General features: G+C 62.2%; 1 protein-coding gene across 2 annotated transcripts; it reads right to left on the bottom strand.

Moving 5' to 3' along the window:
- Positions 1–2,262: 2,262 nt before the first annotated feature.
- On the bottom strand, positions 2,263–14,301 carry UBE2I (ubiquitin conjugating enzyme E2 I). 2 transcript variants are annotated; one of them, XM_043915822.1, is made up of 7 exons: positions 14,028–14,301; positions 9,240–9,315; positions 9,007–9,090; positions 8,167–8,239; positions 4,703–4,812; positions 4,535–4,614; positions 2,263–2,852 (listed from the first exon to the last, which is right to left on the bottom strand). In XM_043915822.1, the coding sequence occupies exons 2-7, from the start codon at positions 9,303–9,305 to the stop codon at positions 2,789–2,791; spliced, it is 477 nt and encodes a 158-aa protein (XP_043771757.1). In that variant the 5' UTR covers positions 9,306–9,315; positions 14,028–14,301; the 3' UTR covers positions 2,263–2,788. The 2 variants fall into 2 exon arrangements, with proteins under 2 accessions (XP_043771757.1, XP_043771756.1); XM_043915821.1 differs by lacking the exon at positions 14,028–14,301 and adding an exon at positions 13,699–13,849.
- Positions 14,302–16,218: the final 1,917 nt, after the last annotated feature.

The raw sequence follows: 16,218 nt of genomic DNA, 5'->3' as shown, positions 1-16,218 counted from the left end.
TCCCTTCTCCAGGGAATCTTCCCAACCCAGGGATTGAACCAGGGTCTCCACATTGCAGGCAGATTCTTTACCATCTGAACCACCCAGTTTCCCGACTGATGCCTGAGATTTCGGGCCAGGTGGCAAAGCCCATGTGCCTGAGAACTTGGGGTGGAGGGGGCCCAGTGCTCCCGCCCCTCTGCCTGGCCTACAGCCTCTGCAGACGGGACCGCGGTGGTCTGGAGGCCTCCAGATGAACCTCCTGAATCGCTGGGGCAGGACACCCCCAGACCGCACCAGTGTCACCTGGGGACAGACCTGGACCAGCACTCCTTGGGCTTCTCCCTGCTGGAGCTGGCTGAGACCGGTTCGAGCCAGCCCAAGTCAGTATTCAGGCCGTCCAACCTGGCAACTCGTCGTCATGGCAACCCCAAGTGGGAGGCAGGGCCTGGTGCATGGTGGGAGGGCCTCGGGCTGCTGGGTCAGGGAGCAGGTGGGCAGGCAGGAGGATGTGGTGCTGGCTCGGCAAGGAGAGTCCAGGGAGGTCAGGGGGCCCCAAGAACCCAGAGCCCAGCCAGAAGCCATGGGGGCTCCACACACAGGGCTTCCTGGGATAGCAGTGTCCAGTCTGGCCTGTGGTCAAGTTCTCCTGGAAGCCCCGACGTGGGTGCCTTGCTCGGCACCTGTGTAACGGCCTGCCCTGAGCCTGTCCTGGACACTCTGAGGGCTCACGCGCCTTAGCACCCTGGGACGGTGTCCCGGCTCCCTGGGGAGGGCCACCCTGGTGGTGGGAACAGCCCCACGTGGGAGGGACCTGCTCCAGCAGGTGAGACTCGGGGGACAGGGCCGGGGTCAGCACCAGACACAGGCCGCCTGGGCTGCTGGTGCTCTGACCTCAAGCTACACACTCGACCTTGGCTCTAGGGAATGTTGCCCCCTGCCACCTGTGGGTCGCAGCGCATCTGACGCTGGAGGCCGAGGCAGGAGGGACCCGCCAGCCTGGCTCCCTGGGGCAGGGCGGCAGTGAGTGGGGCGCCTGTGCAGGGAGGCCGGAAAGGACACCAGCAGGCGGCGGTTATCGGAAACGTTTTAATCAGAGGATTTTAGATACAGCCCACAGTTCCTTACACGTTACGAGGCGCCTCATGCTGGGGACACACACTCTTCCCTTACAGTAGAGACAGGGTGGTCACATTTCATAGTTCTTGTTACAAGATTCACATCTTTGTTAAGCCAAGGACTGTGGCACAAAAGGATATTTCGTTAGCCAAAGTCACGACGATTTGCTAGAAACACTGATTACCTTAGAATGCTTTAACTAGAAAATAGATTGAATTTCCATATATATTAACCATATACACGGGTAACTATTACGAAGAATAGTTCAGTCGTTACAAAATAAGACGTTCTGTGAGAAGTTACAGATACACAGCCCGTGGACCCCCCAAGGTCCTCTGTGCCTATGTATCGTGGGTGTCAGCTGCTCACACGAGTCCAGCTGGCGAGAGGGTGAGCCATGCAGGCCCCAGCTTCTAGCACAATCCTGTCGCTGGGCGGTGGGTCCCCAAGTGGAGCGTGGCCCCACCTGGCTCCCTGACGGGGCCGGGGTGATCAGTCCTCCTCAGGCTTCTGGAGCGTCACCTGCCCTCAGCCTGTGGGTGGAACCACAGGCACCGCTCCGCCAGTGAGGGTGAGGGTCCGAGGGGAGGAAGGACAGCCTGACCCCGGGCCTCGTCAGGACCCAGGGGCCAGGTCCCCGCCCTGGCGGTTCTAGGGTGCAGGACCTGGGCCCAAGCCCACCTGCCTTGTCCTGTCTCCATCTCGGGACCCCTGAGTGGGGCCGGACGTGCTGCCGACAGCATCCCGGAGCCTTCTGAGGAGCGGCCTCAGGAGCAGATGCTTCTGCAACAGGGAGGGGCCTGCTGCCAGGCTCGCCTGCACTCGCGGGGCAGGGGCGGGGGGTGTGGGGCTCCGCTCACCTGCAGTCTGGGCCCCATTGCTGGCCCGGCAGCCCTCAGCCACGCGCCAGCACTGGGGGTGAGCGCCTGGACCGCAGTCCTCCCGCCTGCCCAGCCTGGGTCAGCATCTCCTGCTCCTGACGCCTGGGCCTGCGGGCTTAACAAGTATCTGGATGCCAGTTCCCGCCTGACCAGACCTGACCCTCCAGCGCCCGCAGCCCTGAGCCTGGCGTGGCGGGGAGAACGCAGGGCACTATTTACAGAGGATGGGGCTGGGGGCACACGGAGGCCACCTCCTCACTTTTAATGATGATAATGCAACAAGAACCTTTATATAAACAGTTTATTTACTCTAAACAGCAACACAGACAAACGCCATATAAACACAAAGGAAGTGATGCGGAAACGCGACGCTGGCTGGCTGGGGCTCTGGGGCTCTGGGGGTGGGCGGCTCTGCTTTCCGGCGACGTGCGGCCAGCGGGAGGCTAAGTGCAGCTCTGGGCGGCGTGGAGCATGCCTGCGTCCGTGAGCGAAGGGAACACGCTCCTCAGGACTCATCCAAGTATAAAAGTTTATAATTTTACAGCAGTTGAAATACTGACATCAATATTAAAATAAAAGCAAGTTTTACATAACAATCAAAAATACAAAAGACTGAAGGAAGAGACCCTGTATGAAAAACTGGGCGATTCAGCGAGTCGAGACTGTACCAGTGGCGGAAATGGAAAATGGCGCCCGCCCACCCTCCCCAGGTGACCAGTAACTGTAGAGCAACGTTAGATTTGCAAAAATGTTGTAAACAAGTTCTTGCCAAACCAATCCCTTCCTTTTACGATGCCACAGGTCGCTGCTTATGAGGGAGCAAACTTCTTGGCTTGTGCTCGAACCCTTTTCTCATATTCCACTCTGTTTTGGCTAAGGAGGTCAAAAGAGAGACATGTTAGAAGGTACACACCGGCTGAGCCACACCGGGAACCTGGGGCAGCCCGCGGGCTCACCGGTCAGCAGGGAGCAGCAGCTCCTGTCTCTGAGGTGGCCTCCACCACTCTGGTCAGTGGAGGAGACAGAGCGTCCGCGCACCTGCCTCAAAACCAGACAAACCCGGGGGTCTGCCCCTGGCTCTCAGCGCTGTGCGTGGGAAGTGTACAGCGGCGAGCAGGACCCGAGCCGGGGCTCCAAGGTGAGAGCCGCCACCGACGAAAGGGGCGCTGTGCCCCGGGGAGGAGACGACACTCACGACAGAGGCTCGTCGGGGGTGCGCACACAGGGGTGCGAGAGAAAGGAAGCCAGGGCCCCCCAAGCTGTGCTCTCAACAAGCATGGCCCCTCAGCATGCCGACCTCAGCCTGAGGCCCAGTGGTCACCTCCGGCCAGGTGTGGGGTGGCAGCAGCTGCCCCGCTGAGCCCTGGCGCCCTGCCTGCAGCCTCCCTAGGGAACGACTGCAGCGCCTGCAACAGGGAGCTCGAGCTGCCCCCCAAGTCAGGAGCCTGCAGCAGGCTGAGTGCGCCCGAGGGGACGCGGGCGTGAGGGCCAGCACTGGCCATGCCACTGGGGAGACCTCGGGCGCGGACGCTGCGGAGCGGTGTCCCCACAGCACCCGGCCGCACACCGCCACCAGCACGGAAACTCAGGAAAGCCGGCCTGAGGCACTGCTCCCTGAGCTCACGGTCACAGGAGACTCCAACTTCGCGGGCCACGTTCCTGCCGCAGGGCTCAGCTCGGGTGCCTACCCACTGGCCTTACCTACAAAGGGTGCAGGACTCGGCACCCAGCTCGGGGTCAGGCAGAAGTCACTGTACACCTAACCCGGCAGTGAGAACGTGCTCGCTAGAACCATGAGCGATGCTCCCAACGGGGGCCTGAGGAGGCAGGGGGACTGAAGGCTGGAGGCGAGCAGGCCGGGGGCTCAGGGACTGGACCTTTGCCCTGCCGGGGGGGCGCCACACTGCCCTTGGCCAACACTGGGCCCTGCCCAGGGACCTGAGCCACTCTGGGCAATCAACTTGGTGCTTCTCTCGGGGAACTAGGGCGGCTGGGGTGCTGGCTGCTCAGCGGGGCCTGAGGATAGCCCCAGCCTCAGCTTTGCCCCCTCCCCATGCTCTCCAGGAAGGACAGGCCCTGGGTGCCAGGCCATCACGGCAGCTGGGAAGGCTGCTTCCCAACGCCATCACCCCAGGGCTCCTCCCTCAGCGCCGACCGTGGACACAAGCTCCGAGGGACACAGAGTGAAGGGCTGGGCATGAAGCAGACGCCTGGCTTTGTCCCCTACTGCCGCCCCCGCCCCCTGGCGGGACAGGGAAGAGGGGCTGGGAGACCGGGGGGCAGCAGCAAGGCCAAGGCGGGAGGCTGGCGTCCCTGGTTGAGTGGGCCACTGGCCACCCCTCCTCCAGGGCCCACACGCAGAGGAACGTTCCCAATGAGCTGGACCAGGGTCAGAGGCACAGGGCCAGCCAGGGCTCAGACACAAAGTGGCCAGCCCCCGAGCTCTGCCTCCTGACAGCCCATCACCCGCCCCCCGCCCCCCACCAGGGGCGGCCTAGACTGGCCTTCAGTGAGGCCAAGAAGAGGGCGCAGCGAACGAGTGGGTCACTACTGACCAGTAGATCGTGTAGGCCTCTGCTTGAGCTGGGTCTTGGATATTTGGTTCATTTAGGAGTTCCTGTATTCCTAATAAGATCTGCACGAGAGAGAACACAGCGCTGGGAAAGGCACGCTCTGCGACCGCGGTCTGGGCTCCACTGGGGAGGGCCGGGGCGGACACATACCTGCTTGATGGTGATGGCTGGCCGCCAGTCCTTGTCCTCCTCCAGGATGGACAGGCACACCGTGCCCGAGGGGTACACGTTTGGGTGGAACAGCGGCGGTTCAAACTTGCCTGGAGCACAGGGAGGGAGGAGACGTTTCTGGAGGTAGGTGCCCCCTGCCCAGGGCCAGCCACTCCCCTGGCGCCCCTCCCCTACACCAGGCGACCGGCCAAAACAAGCAGAAAAGAAAAACAACCGGGGGGGAAAACAAACCAGCCCCCAGGTGGGAGGCGGCGAGAAGCCCAGAGGGCGGGGCCCCATGGTGGGGGCGGCATCAGAGCCCTGCACCCCAGACAGGACCCCAGCCCCATGGCCTCCCAGCGGCCTGGCTCAGGAAGGCGGCAAGGAGCCCCTGCAGCGGCGAGGTGGGGCCTGGGGGCGCCAGGCAGAAACGCAGGGGCCCTTCCCCACCAGTGGCCATTTTCAAATTCATCCTGCTTCAAAACAGAGGCTTTTAGGACCACACGCTCTTTCTTCAAAAACAAACAACATAAAAAGTTAACTCTTTAAGGAAAAACATACCCATACAAAATTTGAAACTTAAAAACAGCAGGAAAAGTCTGCCACCCCGAGCCCCACCACGGACCGTTCACTCACCTGCTGCTTTGGCCCGTTTTTCTCACCTGGACACTTTCCCCTCTGCCTAAACACGTCACACCCAGAAGAGGGCAGCAAGCACAGCACAGCGTGGGTGATGAATTACCAAAGGTGAGCACGCCCACTCATCCAACAGCTTCTAGAAGCCCGCCCCTGCCCGGGGCTCCCGCTCTGCCCAGGTCTCAGCCCACCCCACCACGCGGGCCTCGCTGGCAGGCCTGGGCGCTGGCCCACGAACCCCAGGGCACAGCCGAGCCACCACGAATGGAGCCACAAGGCCTCCTCCGCGTGAAACCGTCGCTCAAGCAGATGCTGCTGGCTCGCACGGAGGCTGCACCAATCCACACGCCGCTGGCGGGGCCTCAGGCTCCCAGGCTTCACGACTGTGCCAGCCGGGTGGTGCCGATGCGCGGCCCGCCGTGCCTGGTCAGGGCTGCCTCTCTGAAAGCTCTTCTTCAGTCTCTGGCACATTCTTCTTGCTGACTTGCAGACGCTCTTTGTACATATATACGCAGGACACAGCCCACTGTCACGTACTGTCCCTCACTTCGAGTCTGTCTCCTTGCTTCTTTAGTTGCAGACATCACTTCCCACCTTTAACTGAACCCAAGGCGGCGATCTTGCTTCTCGTGCAGAGAGGATGCTGGCCCAGCACCAGGACCCCAAGCCCTGCCGTGCCCCCGGAGCTCCCACACCGCCTCACGGGCGCGGCTGACCCCAACTGAACACGGTCAGCGCCTCCCGTGTCCGGCACATGCGGGCCTCCTTCCCTCTGCGCAGACTCGCGGGCTGCCCCAGGGCTCTCTGGCCTTCTGCAGGGTTCAAGTGCACCAGGCCCTCCTCAGGGAGCGCCTCAGGGGACAGGCGTCTCAGGGGACAGGCGTCAACATGTGGGCTCAGGAGGCCCGCTGAGCGCTCTCCAGGGAGCACTCAGGGCCGCCGGGCTGTACCCCGCAGCGTCCGTGAGGAAGCCGGGCACCCTCCCGGGCCCGCCGGCTGACTGGAGAACCTCTGCTGCAAGGGGCTGTTTGCTTCTCCTCACCAGCGTGCAGGGGCTCTGACGAACATGGGTAAAGGACCGACAACAGACACATCTGTCTCTCCTCCTCATGCGTGCTGCCCCGGGGGAGGGCACGGCCCTGACTCCAGGTCTGCCCAGCTCGTGGCTTTCCCCCTGCTGTTTCCGGTTAAGGGCTCTCGTCCGCTGACAGGAGGGAGGAGGCCGTCTCCCCAGCAGCACCTCTCCCTCCGGGCGCCAGGATCCCCGGACGCACCCGTCCCTCTTCTCCCACTCCGCCCCCACCTCCCACGTGGCCTCCGTCATCAGCCAAGCACACAGCTGGCCTCCTGGGCCTCTGCTCTGCAGGCCTGCGTCCCCGCCAGGGTGGGCTCCCACCCGACGAGCCTCGGCCTGGGCCTCAGGACCCCCAGGCCCCCGCCAGAGCGCCAAGGACGCGACTATTCTCAGCACTTGCCTCCCCCATGTTCCAGCTAGGGCGACAGCTTCCAGAAAAGTCTGCCTGATCACACTGGACCTGCAAGCAGAGCAGAGAGCAGGCGCGGACACCCATGGCCACAAACCATGCACACACTTGTCCTGCCAGGGCTCGCAGTGGCCCAGACCCTTGCTGAAATGTCTGATTGCTTTTATTCGGCCACACTGCAGGGCTTGTGGAATCTCAGTCCCCCAACCAGGGTCTGAACCCCTGCCCACAGTGGTGAAAGCGTGGAGTCCTAACCACTGGACTGCCAGGGAATTCCCTTTAAAATTTTTTTCTGTGTTTTTTTTCCAGCAGTGAGGCCTTGTATCTGTTGGATTTACCCCATGGTATTTGATGTACCCAGTATACTTTAGAAGATGCCATCTTTTGTAGTCACATGAAAACAGACTTTTGTGAATTGCTCTTTAAGTCAGCAGCCTTAGACTTGACAGATACTGGCTGTATGCTTGTCCTCCAATTCCACTGGGGTTTCCTCTTCCTGTCTGGCTGGATCTGCTTGGATTCCAATACAGGGTGGGACCGGTGAAGAAAGCTGCTACAATTTATCTCATTTCTTATAGATGGTCTTTAAGGTAGTAACTATGTGGCAAAAAATTGAAACAGCAAAGAACAACCCAAATGAAGTAAGTCTCTGTCCCAAAGACTGACTGTCCTTTCAGAAATTCTTCCAGCCCTGCCTTTATAACAGACAAGACTCCTGAATCACCACGCACCAGAGTGAATGCCGACACAGTCCTGCCCCACGTGCTGGGGGCATTCTTCACAAGCTGGGCACGAGCTAATGTGTTCAACGAGCCGGCCACAGCGTTTGCGGATATCCAGCTCCCCAGAGGAGCGGCCTGGACCCGCCTGAGCTCTGTGGACCTGCCCACCGAGGTCTACCTGAGCACCACCTCAGACACGGCCGGCCCACTCCTCCCGCCGCCTTCTCTGGAGGTGCCAATGTACCACCCATGCAGGGGGTACACAGCACCACCAGGTATGAAATCCCACCAGGTGACAAAACCCGAAGCGGGGGAGGCTCTGGACCGCGGCCCTTCCGCACACCTGCCTCCCTGCAGGGCTGGAAGCTGGTGGCAGCTGGTCCAGGGGCCCCAGGGATGAGAGTCGGGTTCTGAGATCTGAGCCTGTTATGTGCACTCCCACCACTGGGGTGGAGACAGACTCACACCCACCGCCCACCTCAGGGACCAGAGGCTCCGGAGCTGCCGCGAGCAGACGGAACACAACCACGGCTACCCGGGTCCAGGCTCTCCAGGGGGACCTGGGACCGCCCGCTGAACACAGTTGGAGCTGGCTGACTCCCGAGGACCTCGTCCTACTTACATTTCGGCGGTGAGGATGGGTAATCATCTTTGAACAGCATCCGTAGTTTAAACAAGCCGCCTTCCCATGGAGTCTGTTGGGCAATAAAACTGTGATCAGGAGTGCTGGTGGCCAGGCCCAAGAGGGGCAAGGGGCCTGCTCTGGAGTACCCCCAGGACCAGGAGGGCCCCCCAAGGCAGCTCCCCGGGACTCCTGGGGCCTCCATGGCCCCAAGGGCAGATGGAAAGGGCCTTCCCTGGAGAAGTACATGGCCCCGGACCCACATCAGTGGGTGTGGTGCGGACTCAGGGAGGGGGCACCCCGGGAGGGACATTCTGCAAAGCCGCCCCCTGACGCCCTGCAGGCCCAGGCAGCTTCCCGGCTCCACAGTGCGTCCCCCCACCGCCAGGGCCTACTCCTGCTGCATCTTCATGCCAACCACCGGGAGGGGTGCAGGGACACGGCCGTCACCACCCGGGCACCTCAGGGGTCTCCTTCCTTCCGCCCCCAAAGCCCACAGAAGCTTCCAATGTGCCAGTTCCAGTGCAGCCAGAGGCACCGAGTGAAGGCCACTAGGGCCATCCCAGGCGGCAGAGATCGCTGCTGTGTCTAAGGATCTGCCAGGGTCCGAGGCTCAAACCCTCCACCCCTGGCCCTGGGAGCACCACTTCAGCCTCAGCGCGCCGCCCCCCTCCACCCCCTCCAGGGCTCCCCCTACTCCCGGACGCCGGGCTCCATGGTGCACTCCCCACCTGCTGCAGCCCAGCTCCTTTCTGAAGGAAGGCTGCCCGGGGGACACATGTCACCCTAACCTTGTCCCCTGGCCTGCCTGGGTTCTTCTGAAGGGGCGGTCCCTCTTACCCCCTTCTTCCCAGGAATGGCGCACTCCCAGTTCATGAGGTTCATTGTGCCGTCAGGGTTCTTTGTCGGGACGGCCACGAAACCCTGTGAGGAAGAGCACGAGCACGTGGGCGGCGGGCCCGCCCGGGACCAGCCCTCCAGCGCAGCCCAGGCCAGCGGTGACCCTCGGGAGCGGGCGTTCCGGTCAGGGGACACCGGCGCCCTGCCGCATGCACAAGTAAAGCCTTCCTTACAAACGGGTGGTCTTTTCTCCAAGCTTTCCTCTCCTGGGCGAGTCTGCTGAGGGCGATCCCCGACATGTTCGCGTCCCTGGAAGAGCCGGGCAGAACGTGAGATGAGCAAAGGTAGCTGCGGGCCCTCTGCCCCTCACCCTGCGCCTGGCCCGGCCTGAGACTCGATTCCGAGGAGCAAGCAAACGAAGGCTCCCAGCGGCCTCACAGGCTCTCTGGGCATGCTTCCGCCTGGGGTCTGCATGGGGGTCATGCCCCCTGGGGTGCCCCCAGCACCCAGTAGCAGCCCTGCCCTCTTTGTCCTGCAACCCCGGCTGGAGCGCGAGGGACCCCGATACCACGAGGAGGGGCAGGAGCAAGATGGGGACATCCAGAGGGCCGGCCTGAGACCTGGGGGGGGCGGTCACTGAGCACAGGGAGGTGAGGGTGCTGCCACAATCCATGCTTGGGCCCAGCCAGGAGGGGAGCCCGTGTTCCGGAAGGTGGCCCCGGGCAGAGAGCAGCTTAACCACAGGAGGGACGGGGCCACACAAGCCCAGCCTCCAGCAAACCCCACCACCAGGCCGTCCCTGGCCCCACCGCCTGTCCCCCAGACTTTGGGGAAGTCAGCGAAAGGCGCAGTGGGCCCTGTAGCCAGGCTACTGGGGCCCCTGGCCACTTCTGAATGTCACCCCCCACCCCGACCCTCAAGGCTGGGCCCATCAGCACGCAGATCCATCGCCTGACGCCGTCGGGTCGTGTCCCAGGGCGGCTGACCCCGCGTGCAGGCCAGACCAGGCGCGGGCCAAGGTCAGAACCCCACGGCCCTCGCTGCCCTTCCGCCCACAGGGATCCGGCCCCAGAGGCCACAGAACCTGCTGGGGAATCTGACCCTAAGTGTGTTTGCTGGTCTTGAAGTCCACGGGAACGCTGGAGAGTACCCCGAATCAAGTACCTCCACAAGCATGGCTTTAACCATGCTGAGGGGACGGTCTCCAAGCCGGGCACATCCGCTGGGTGGCTGGCTCACCCCTCGCACCTCTGGCAGGGGAGAGGCCCAGCACCTGGAGTCTCCTAGGACAACAAGCCGTGCCTTCCACAGGCAGAAAACAAACTTCCGCCAAAGACAGAACAAGAAGCCGGCCGTGCCTCCCAGTGGTGCTGGCCCTGCCCCAGAGCGGGGGAAAGCCCAGCTCAGAGCTGAGAAACAAAGATCCAGAAAGTAACCTGCCCACTGAGGGCGAAGCCTCAACTCAAGCCCACGGCTCTTCCTACTCTGGGTAGAAGGGCCGCTGCTCACCGCGGCCCCCTGGCCCATCATTACTTGGCTCAGGCTGACCCCCAACTTCTCCAGCAAGCCAAATGGTGACCTTGTCCCAGCACCAGCTGCTGGTGGCCACTCTGGTGTGCGCACGTCTGTGCAGGGGAGCAGGGTCAGGTCAGCAGGTCAACAGCAGAGCAGCAGACCCCGGCCCTGGGTGGCTGCTTGTTTCCAAGGCATGTTCCCAGGCCCAGTGGCCCCAAGGAGCCAGAACTCTGTAGGGGTCTGGCTCTTAGACCACTCCCCAATAAATAAGCATATGGGGGGTGGGGTTGGGATCACCACCACAGATTGCCTCATCCAGGAGCCCAGGCCTCACGAGGTGGGGTGACTTACTGCAGACACCAGACAACTGGGTGCTGTGAGTTGTCAAAAAACACAGAGACTTGTAACAACACAAGGAAAAGCGAGCAATGAAACTAGCTCCCATGCAGGAGGCCTGGTGACGGGAACCACTGCCTGGCTCTGACCACTAAGGACACTCTCTGAAGGTTCTGACCCTGCCCAACCTCAAGATCAAGTCCCAAGCAAGAAGGCCTTAATCCCAAACAAGCCCGCACCCCAAACAGAATCTCTCTTTGCTGCCCCCTACCCTCCAGTCCTGGCCTGCCCACCTCCTCCTCATCCGTGGACCCGATGGACAGGACCCCATCTGGGGTCTCCTTCCCTACACAGGCACATCTATCTAGTATTTTCATTCATTCACGCAACCTAAGTTGAAGAACCCAAGCGCGGCTGCCCGAAGGCTGATGTGGGTGTGCTGGTGCCCCTGGGTCCTAGTGGTGGTTGGCTGGCCACCTGGGCACTGCCTGCAGCACCGGGCTCAGTTCAGAAACAGGACAGAGTGGGAGGCGCTGGGGTCACTTCCCTCAGGCGGGGAGCCGGCAGAGCAGAGGGGAGCGCCGGCCAGCTTTCATCTTTAAGGTCCTCTCTGGTTAGAGGTGAGGGCAAAAATCCTGAAGTCTGAAAACCCTTCACTTCGTATGACCCTTCTGAACAGAACTCACCCCTACCTCATCCCCAGAGCCGAGGGGAATGTCTCCCCCACTCCGCGGGGCTTAGGGATGTGCAAGATGTCCTACACGAGCCCCTCACGGGTCAGGGCAGAGCATAGGGCACAGGGTGAGGCCACCTCTGAACTGTCCCACACGGAAGCTCAGCGGCAGAGAGAAGCAGCCTGGCTTTCCATGCAGTGAGAGGTTCCCGTAGAGTCTGCGCTCAGCAAGGAGTCAAGACTGGTTCCTGGAGCCTGGGCGGCACGGGCTCTGGAATGGGCAAGCCAGAGTGCCAGGCACTTGAGGGCTCTGGAGCGAGAGGGCTGGGCCAGAACGTAGAAGAGGCCGGCAGGGTGATCCTGAGTGCCGCATGCCTGCTGACCGCATGCCAGGACCCCGCCACAGGCCACCTCTTCGGCTGACAAGGAACAAAGCCATCTCAGCAGACCCGGTCGGGGTGCCAGCTGTGATCATCTCAGGTGCAAGAGGTAACGGTGGGGGGGGGGTCCCACAAGAGCTGCTGCAACCCCGTCCTTGGGGGTGACAACCAAACCGGGCACCAGAAGGATGGATGCTGCAGGCAGAGCAGAGTCACAGGCGCACACCTGCACCCGCCCAGAGAGAGGCCGGCCTCTCGCTCCCCAGGAGAAAGCAGCCAATTTGCTACATTTTAATTACAACAGGGAACCACTCCTTCAGCATCCCACTTAGAATCAAATCAGCTTTTCCCAACTGACAAGGAGGCACTTAGGAGCTGTTAAGTGTTAGGAGAGTCTTCAGAGCAGCAAAATCTCTAAGAGGCAAAGATCGGATATCCATAACCTGCTAGAGACAGCCTGCAGCACAGGATCCGGGTCTGGGGCAGACCCTTGAAGTCTGCAGCCATCCTTTTCCAGCGTGGGCTGTGCTTGAACCCACTCTTCTCAGATCACGCTCTGGTAGCCTACAGCACTGTGAAGCCACTTACTGGCTGCAGGTGAGGGCCAGCGGCGTCCCCCTCCCACCTCGACCTTCTCACCAGTATGGGCGATAGCACTCTGGAGGTCGGCCCAGGATGAAACCGACGAAGGCTCGCGGCCCTGGGTGGCCTTTCCCACCCAACCGCAAACTCACCAGTGGAAGGCAGGCACTGGCTTCACCTGCGCTCAGGAGCCCCTCCAGCCCAGGTGCACTTCCCTGGTCTTTCCTGACACGCCTCCCAGGACGCCTGGCTGTTTCCAAAGCAAGCCCGGAACCCCCAGCGAGACTCACGTGCAGCACGATGCAGAATTCACCCCCAACCCACCCGAAAACTCAAAAGCAAGTCAGGACAAACGTGGGATCCTTCTCTCCCTGCTGCTGGGCAGGTTCTCCGTCCAAAGGCAGGGTTTCCTTGGGAGTAAGAAACACAGAAAACCACGGGCTTAAGAGCAGACCAACGAAAGCCAACTCCGCAAACACAGAGGAGTAACTCTGCGAACGGAGCTTGTTTTCAGACCGTACAAACCAAACCAGTTACTTCTGTGATTCAGGGACAGCTGCTGGCCGCTACCATCAGCCCAGCTAATCATTCCCTCGCCTTTCTTTTTCTCGCGAAAACTACCAGCTCCAGCCTCCGTCCAACTGGTACAAATAGGTCTTGGGACGAGATCTCCCCGGCAAGGGAAGCGCGAACACTCGGTGGGTCCCCCCAACGGCAAGCGGAGCTCGGAGGCGCAAGAGCTCTGGCTTGTTTTCGTTTCCAGGCATCACACGCCACCCCCAAACGCGCCAGCGCTCCTGCAGCGCGCAGCTTTGCACTCTTTGTGCGGCGCGTCCTCTCCCCGGCTGGAACGCGCCACAGGTTCGCGCGCAGACCGTGACCCCGGAAACGCTCCGCCTGAGCGGAGGGCTCGGCGCTCCTGTCAGCGCGGCCCGAGCCGATCGCGCCGTCTGCCGCCCCGGACGCGACTCTCCCCGAGCGCGCGCCCGGGGGAGAGGACGCCCCCACCTCGCGGGCCGAGGCTGCGGCGGGCTGGGGGCCGGGCCGCCCGAGGGGAGCCCGGCGGGCTGGCCCCCGCCGCGGCGTCAGCAGCCCGGGGCGGGCCGGTCTCCGGGAACGGGCCGGGCCGCGAGTGGAGGGCGCCGGCCCGGCCGGGCCCACCGGCGGCGGAGGCCCGGGCCCCCGCGCCCGCCCCGCGGCGCTCACCTCGGGCGGCCCGGCCCGGCGAGCGAGGCGTACTAGGCGGCGGCGGCGGCGGCGGCGCTCCCTTTGTCTCGGGACTTCCCTCCCGAGCCCGCTCCGCGCGCAGCCCGAGCGCTCGAGGACCCCGGCGCGGGCGGGGCGGGGCGGGGCCTGCAGAGCCTGCCCGCCGCGCGCCTGCCTCGCACTGCGCCGCCGCCGCCGCCAGCCCCGCGCCGCCCGCGCCACCGATCGCCGCCCGCCGCCCGCGTCCCTCCGCCGCGCGCCCGTGCCCCGGGCCCGGCTCGGGAGCCCGGGCCGGGGGCGGCTTTTCAGTCAGGCGGCACCATGGACACCTGCGTCCTTAAAGGGGCCGCGTCCCGGGTGTGAGGGAGCGTCTGCAAACTCCCCTTCGCGGGGCACTGTTCCTCGCGAGGACGGGCCGGCGAGCGGCGGGAAAGCAGGGCGGTCGAGATCTCCCGGGGCTCTCCGGATGCCCCGCGGGCACCTCCCCGGGCAGCGGTCCCGGAGGTCTCCTTGAGGCTAGGGCCCGGGGCGGAGGAGCAACGACCACTGAGGCCTAGGGATCCCCAAGCGTCGCAGCACGGTGACAATCCCTCTCCTACGGCACGCTGTGAAACCCCTTGCAATTGGCCATCTCGGGGCCCTGGGCGGGGCATCCATCTAATGTGCCCAATGAGCAAGCCCCGTACACAAGACCAAGTGCGGGCCCGACCGACGGGAGGAGAAATGTAGACGCTCCCTAACCCTGGGGTTGGCCTGGGGGGAGGGGCGCAGGGGGTCCGGGCGGGTGGGGGAGGAGCAGGGGCAGCGCCGGGCCCCTGCGGCCGGAGTCTCAGGTCCGCTCCGAACCCTTGCGCGAACGTCCGTCCTTCCCGGCCATGCTGGGCGCCTCCCCGTCGGGCGGCCCCCGACCCCCGTCCCCTGGCCCAGGGTGGGAAAGAGGGAGCGTTCTAAGTTCAGCCCGCTCCTCCCGTGGGCGCTTTGGGTTCAAGTGACGGGAGGTGACCCCGGCTTGCATTCATTCACGCCTTCGCCCTGGGTCGCCTCCTTCCTCCGTTTCCTTCCATCCTCCCCAACCCCACCCCCGGCAGCCCCCTATTTGGCACTGTACTGAGACTGTTGGTCTCCATGGCAGACCGCCCCCCGTCCCCCGGCCCCCGCCCCGGCCAAGGCTGGTGTCCCAAGGCCCACGTCTGGCCCAGAGCTCTCAGCAGGTGTTCAGCGCAGTGAGGATGGTCACCCGACTTGAGAAGGCCCCGGGCCGGGGATGGGGTTGGGGTGGGGGCCTCTCCTGGGTCTGGTAGCTCCGCTGGACTGGGGAGGTAGTCTGCCTAGGGTACCTCTGGGTCAGCCGTGGCCCAGAGGGCCTGGTTATAGTGCCTGGGGTCCCAGGTAATGAAGACCAGAGGGCCCAGACCCCTTGAGCAGCAGGTGAGCATTCCAGGTCTCTCTCAGGCTCTGAAGTCCAAAGGGGTTGCCTGCTCCTGTGTCCCCACAGTGACCCAGCGTGGGCCTGTTCTGGGACACTGCCTCCCCTGTCTCTTCACTGTGGCAAATGCCAGGATCAGGGGCTTATCTGAGACATCTGTTCTCTGGGTCCCCAGACTCGGTTCGCTGGCTCTGAGTAGAAGTGTGCATTTTAACAAGTCTCCCACGTGGGCCTGCAATGCAGTACTTGACCACTGAGCTAGTTTTAAGAACCCCAGGAGCATGGGCTCAGTGCCAGCACCATCTTTCTTGTGAGGGTACCTGGAGGTTTGCACAGGGCTGCAGGGGGAAGTCACCCACCCAGACCAGTAACATTTGCCAGTGAAAAGTGGTGGCCATTGCTGGGGGAGGACCCTGGTGGACTGTGCCTGGTCATGTGCCCACTGTGGGGGGAAGGGGTAGTAGGTGTGATTGGCAGCTGCCTAGAGTAGGGGTAGCACCTCTAGCTCCCTCAGGTGGCTGTTGGGGGTCAGACCGAGGGAGGTCTATGTGCAGGGGCTGCTGCTCCAGGGGCTGAGTTAAAAAGGAAGAAAATCCACATGCAACAGGATGAAATTGGACCCCTACCTCACACCACATACAGAACCAACTCAAAAACCTAAACAGAAGAGCTCAAACTATAAAACTCTTACAAGAAGGCGGAAAAATCTTCATGAGACTGGATTTGGCAATTATTTCTTGGATGTGACACCAAAAGCACAGGCAGCTAAAAAGGGAAAAATAAATGATTCAAACGTCAAGATTGTGCATCAGAGGACATTATTACCAGGGTGAAATGGTGACCCATAGAATAGGAGAAAACACAGATTACATATCTGATAAGGGGTTAGCATTTAAAATATATAAAGAATGCCTACAACTCAACATTAACAGAACAAACCCAGTTCAAAATTGGACAAAGGGTCTGAAAAGACTTTTCTCCAAAGAAGACATACAAATGGCCGATAAGCACGTGAAAAGATGCTCAACGCCACTAGTCACTAAAGAGATGCAAATTAAGGAGCATTGGCTGGAATATGGAGAAGCCTTGTGTGA

Source organism: Cervus elaphus, chromosome 10 (assembly GCF_910594005.1).
Source record: "Cervus elaphus chromosome 10, mCerEla1.1, whole genome shotgun sequence".
NCBI classification, from domain to species: Eukaryota; Metazoa; Chordata; class Mammalia; order Artiodactyla; family Cervidae; genus Cervus; species Cervus elaphus.
This window is presented reverse-complemented; position numbering and strand designations above follow the sequence as displayed.

What these genes read in the sequence shown, in the direction of transcription:
- UBE2I (XM_043915822.1), bottom strand. Translation starts at nt 9,305, where the DNA reads ATGTCGGGGATCGCCCTCAGCAGACTCGCCCAGGAGAGGAAAGCTTGG. An exon ending in GGAGAAAAGACCACCCGTTT is followed by an intron (nt 9,091 to 9,239) that starts GTAAGGAAGGCT and finishes TCTTCCTCACAG; the next exon opens with GGTTTCGTGGCCGTCCCGAC. An exon ending in CCCATCCTCACCGCCGAAAT is followed by an intron (nt 4,813 to 8,166) that starts GTAAGTAGGACG and finishes CCTGTGCTCCAG; the next exon opens with GCAAGTTTGAACCGCCGCTG.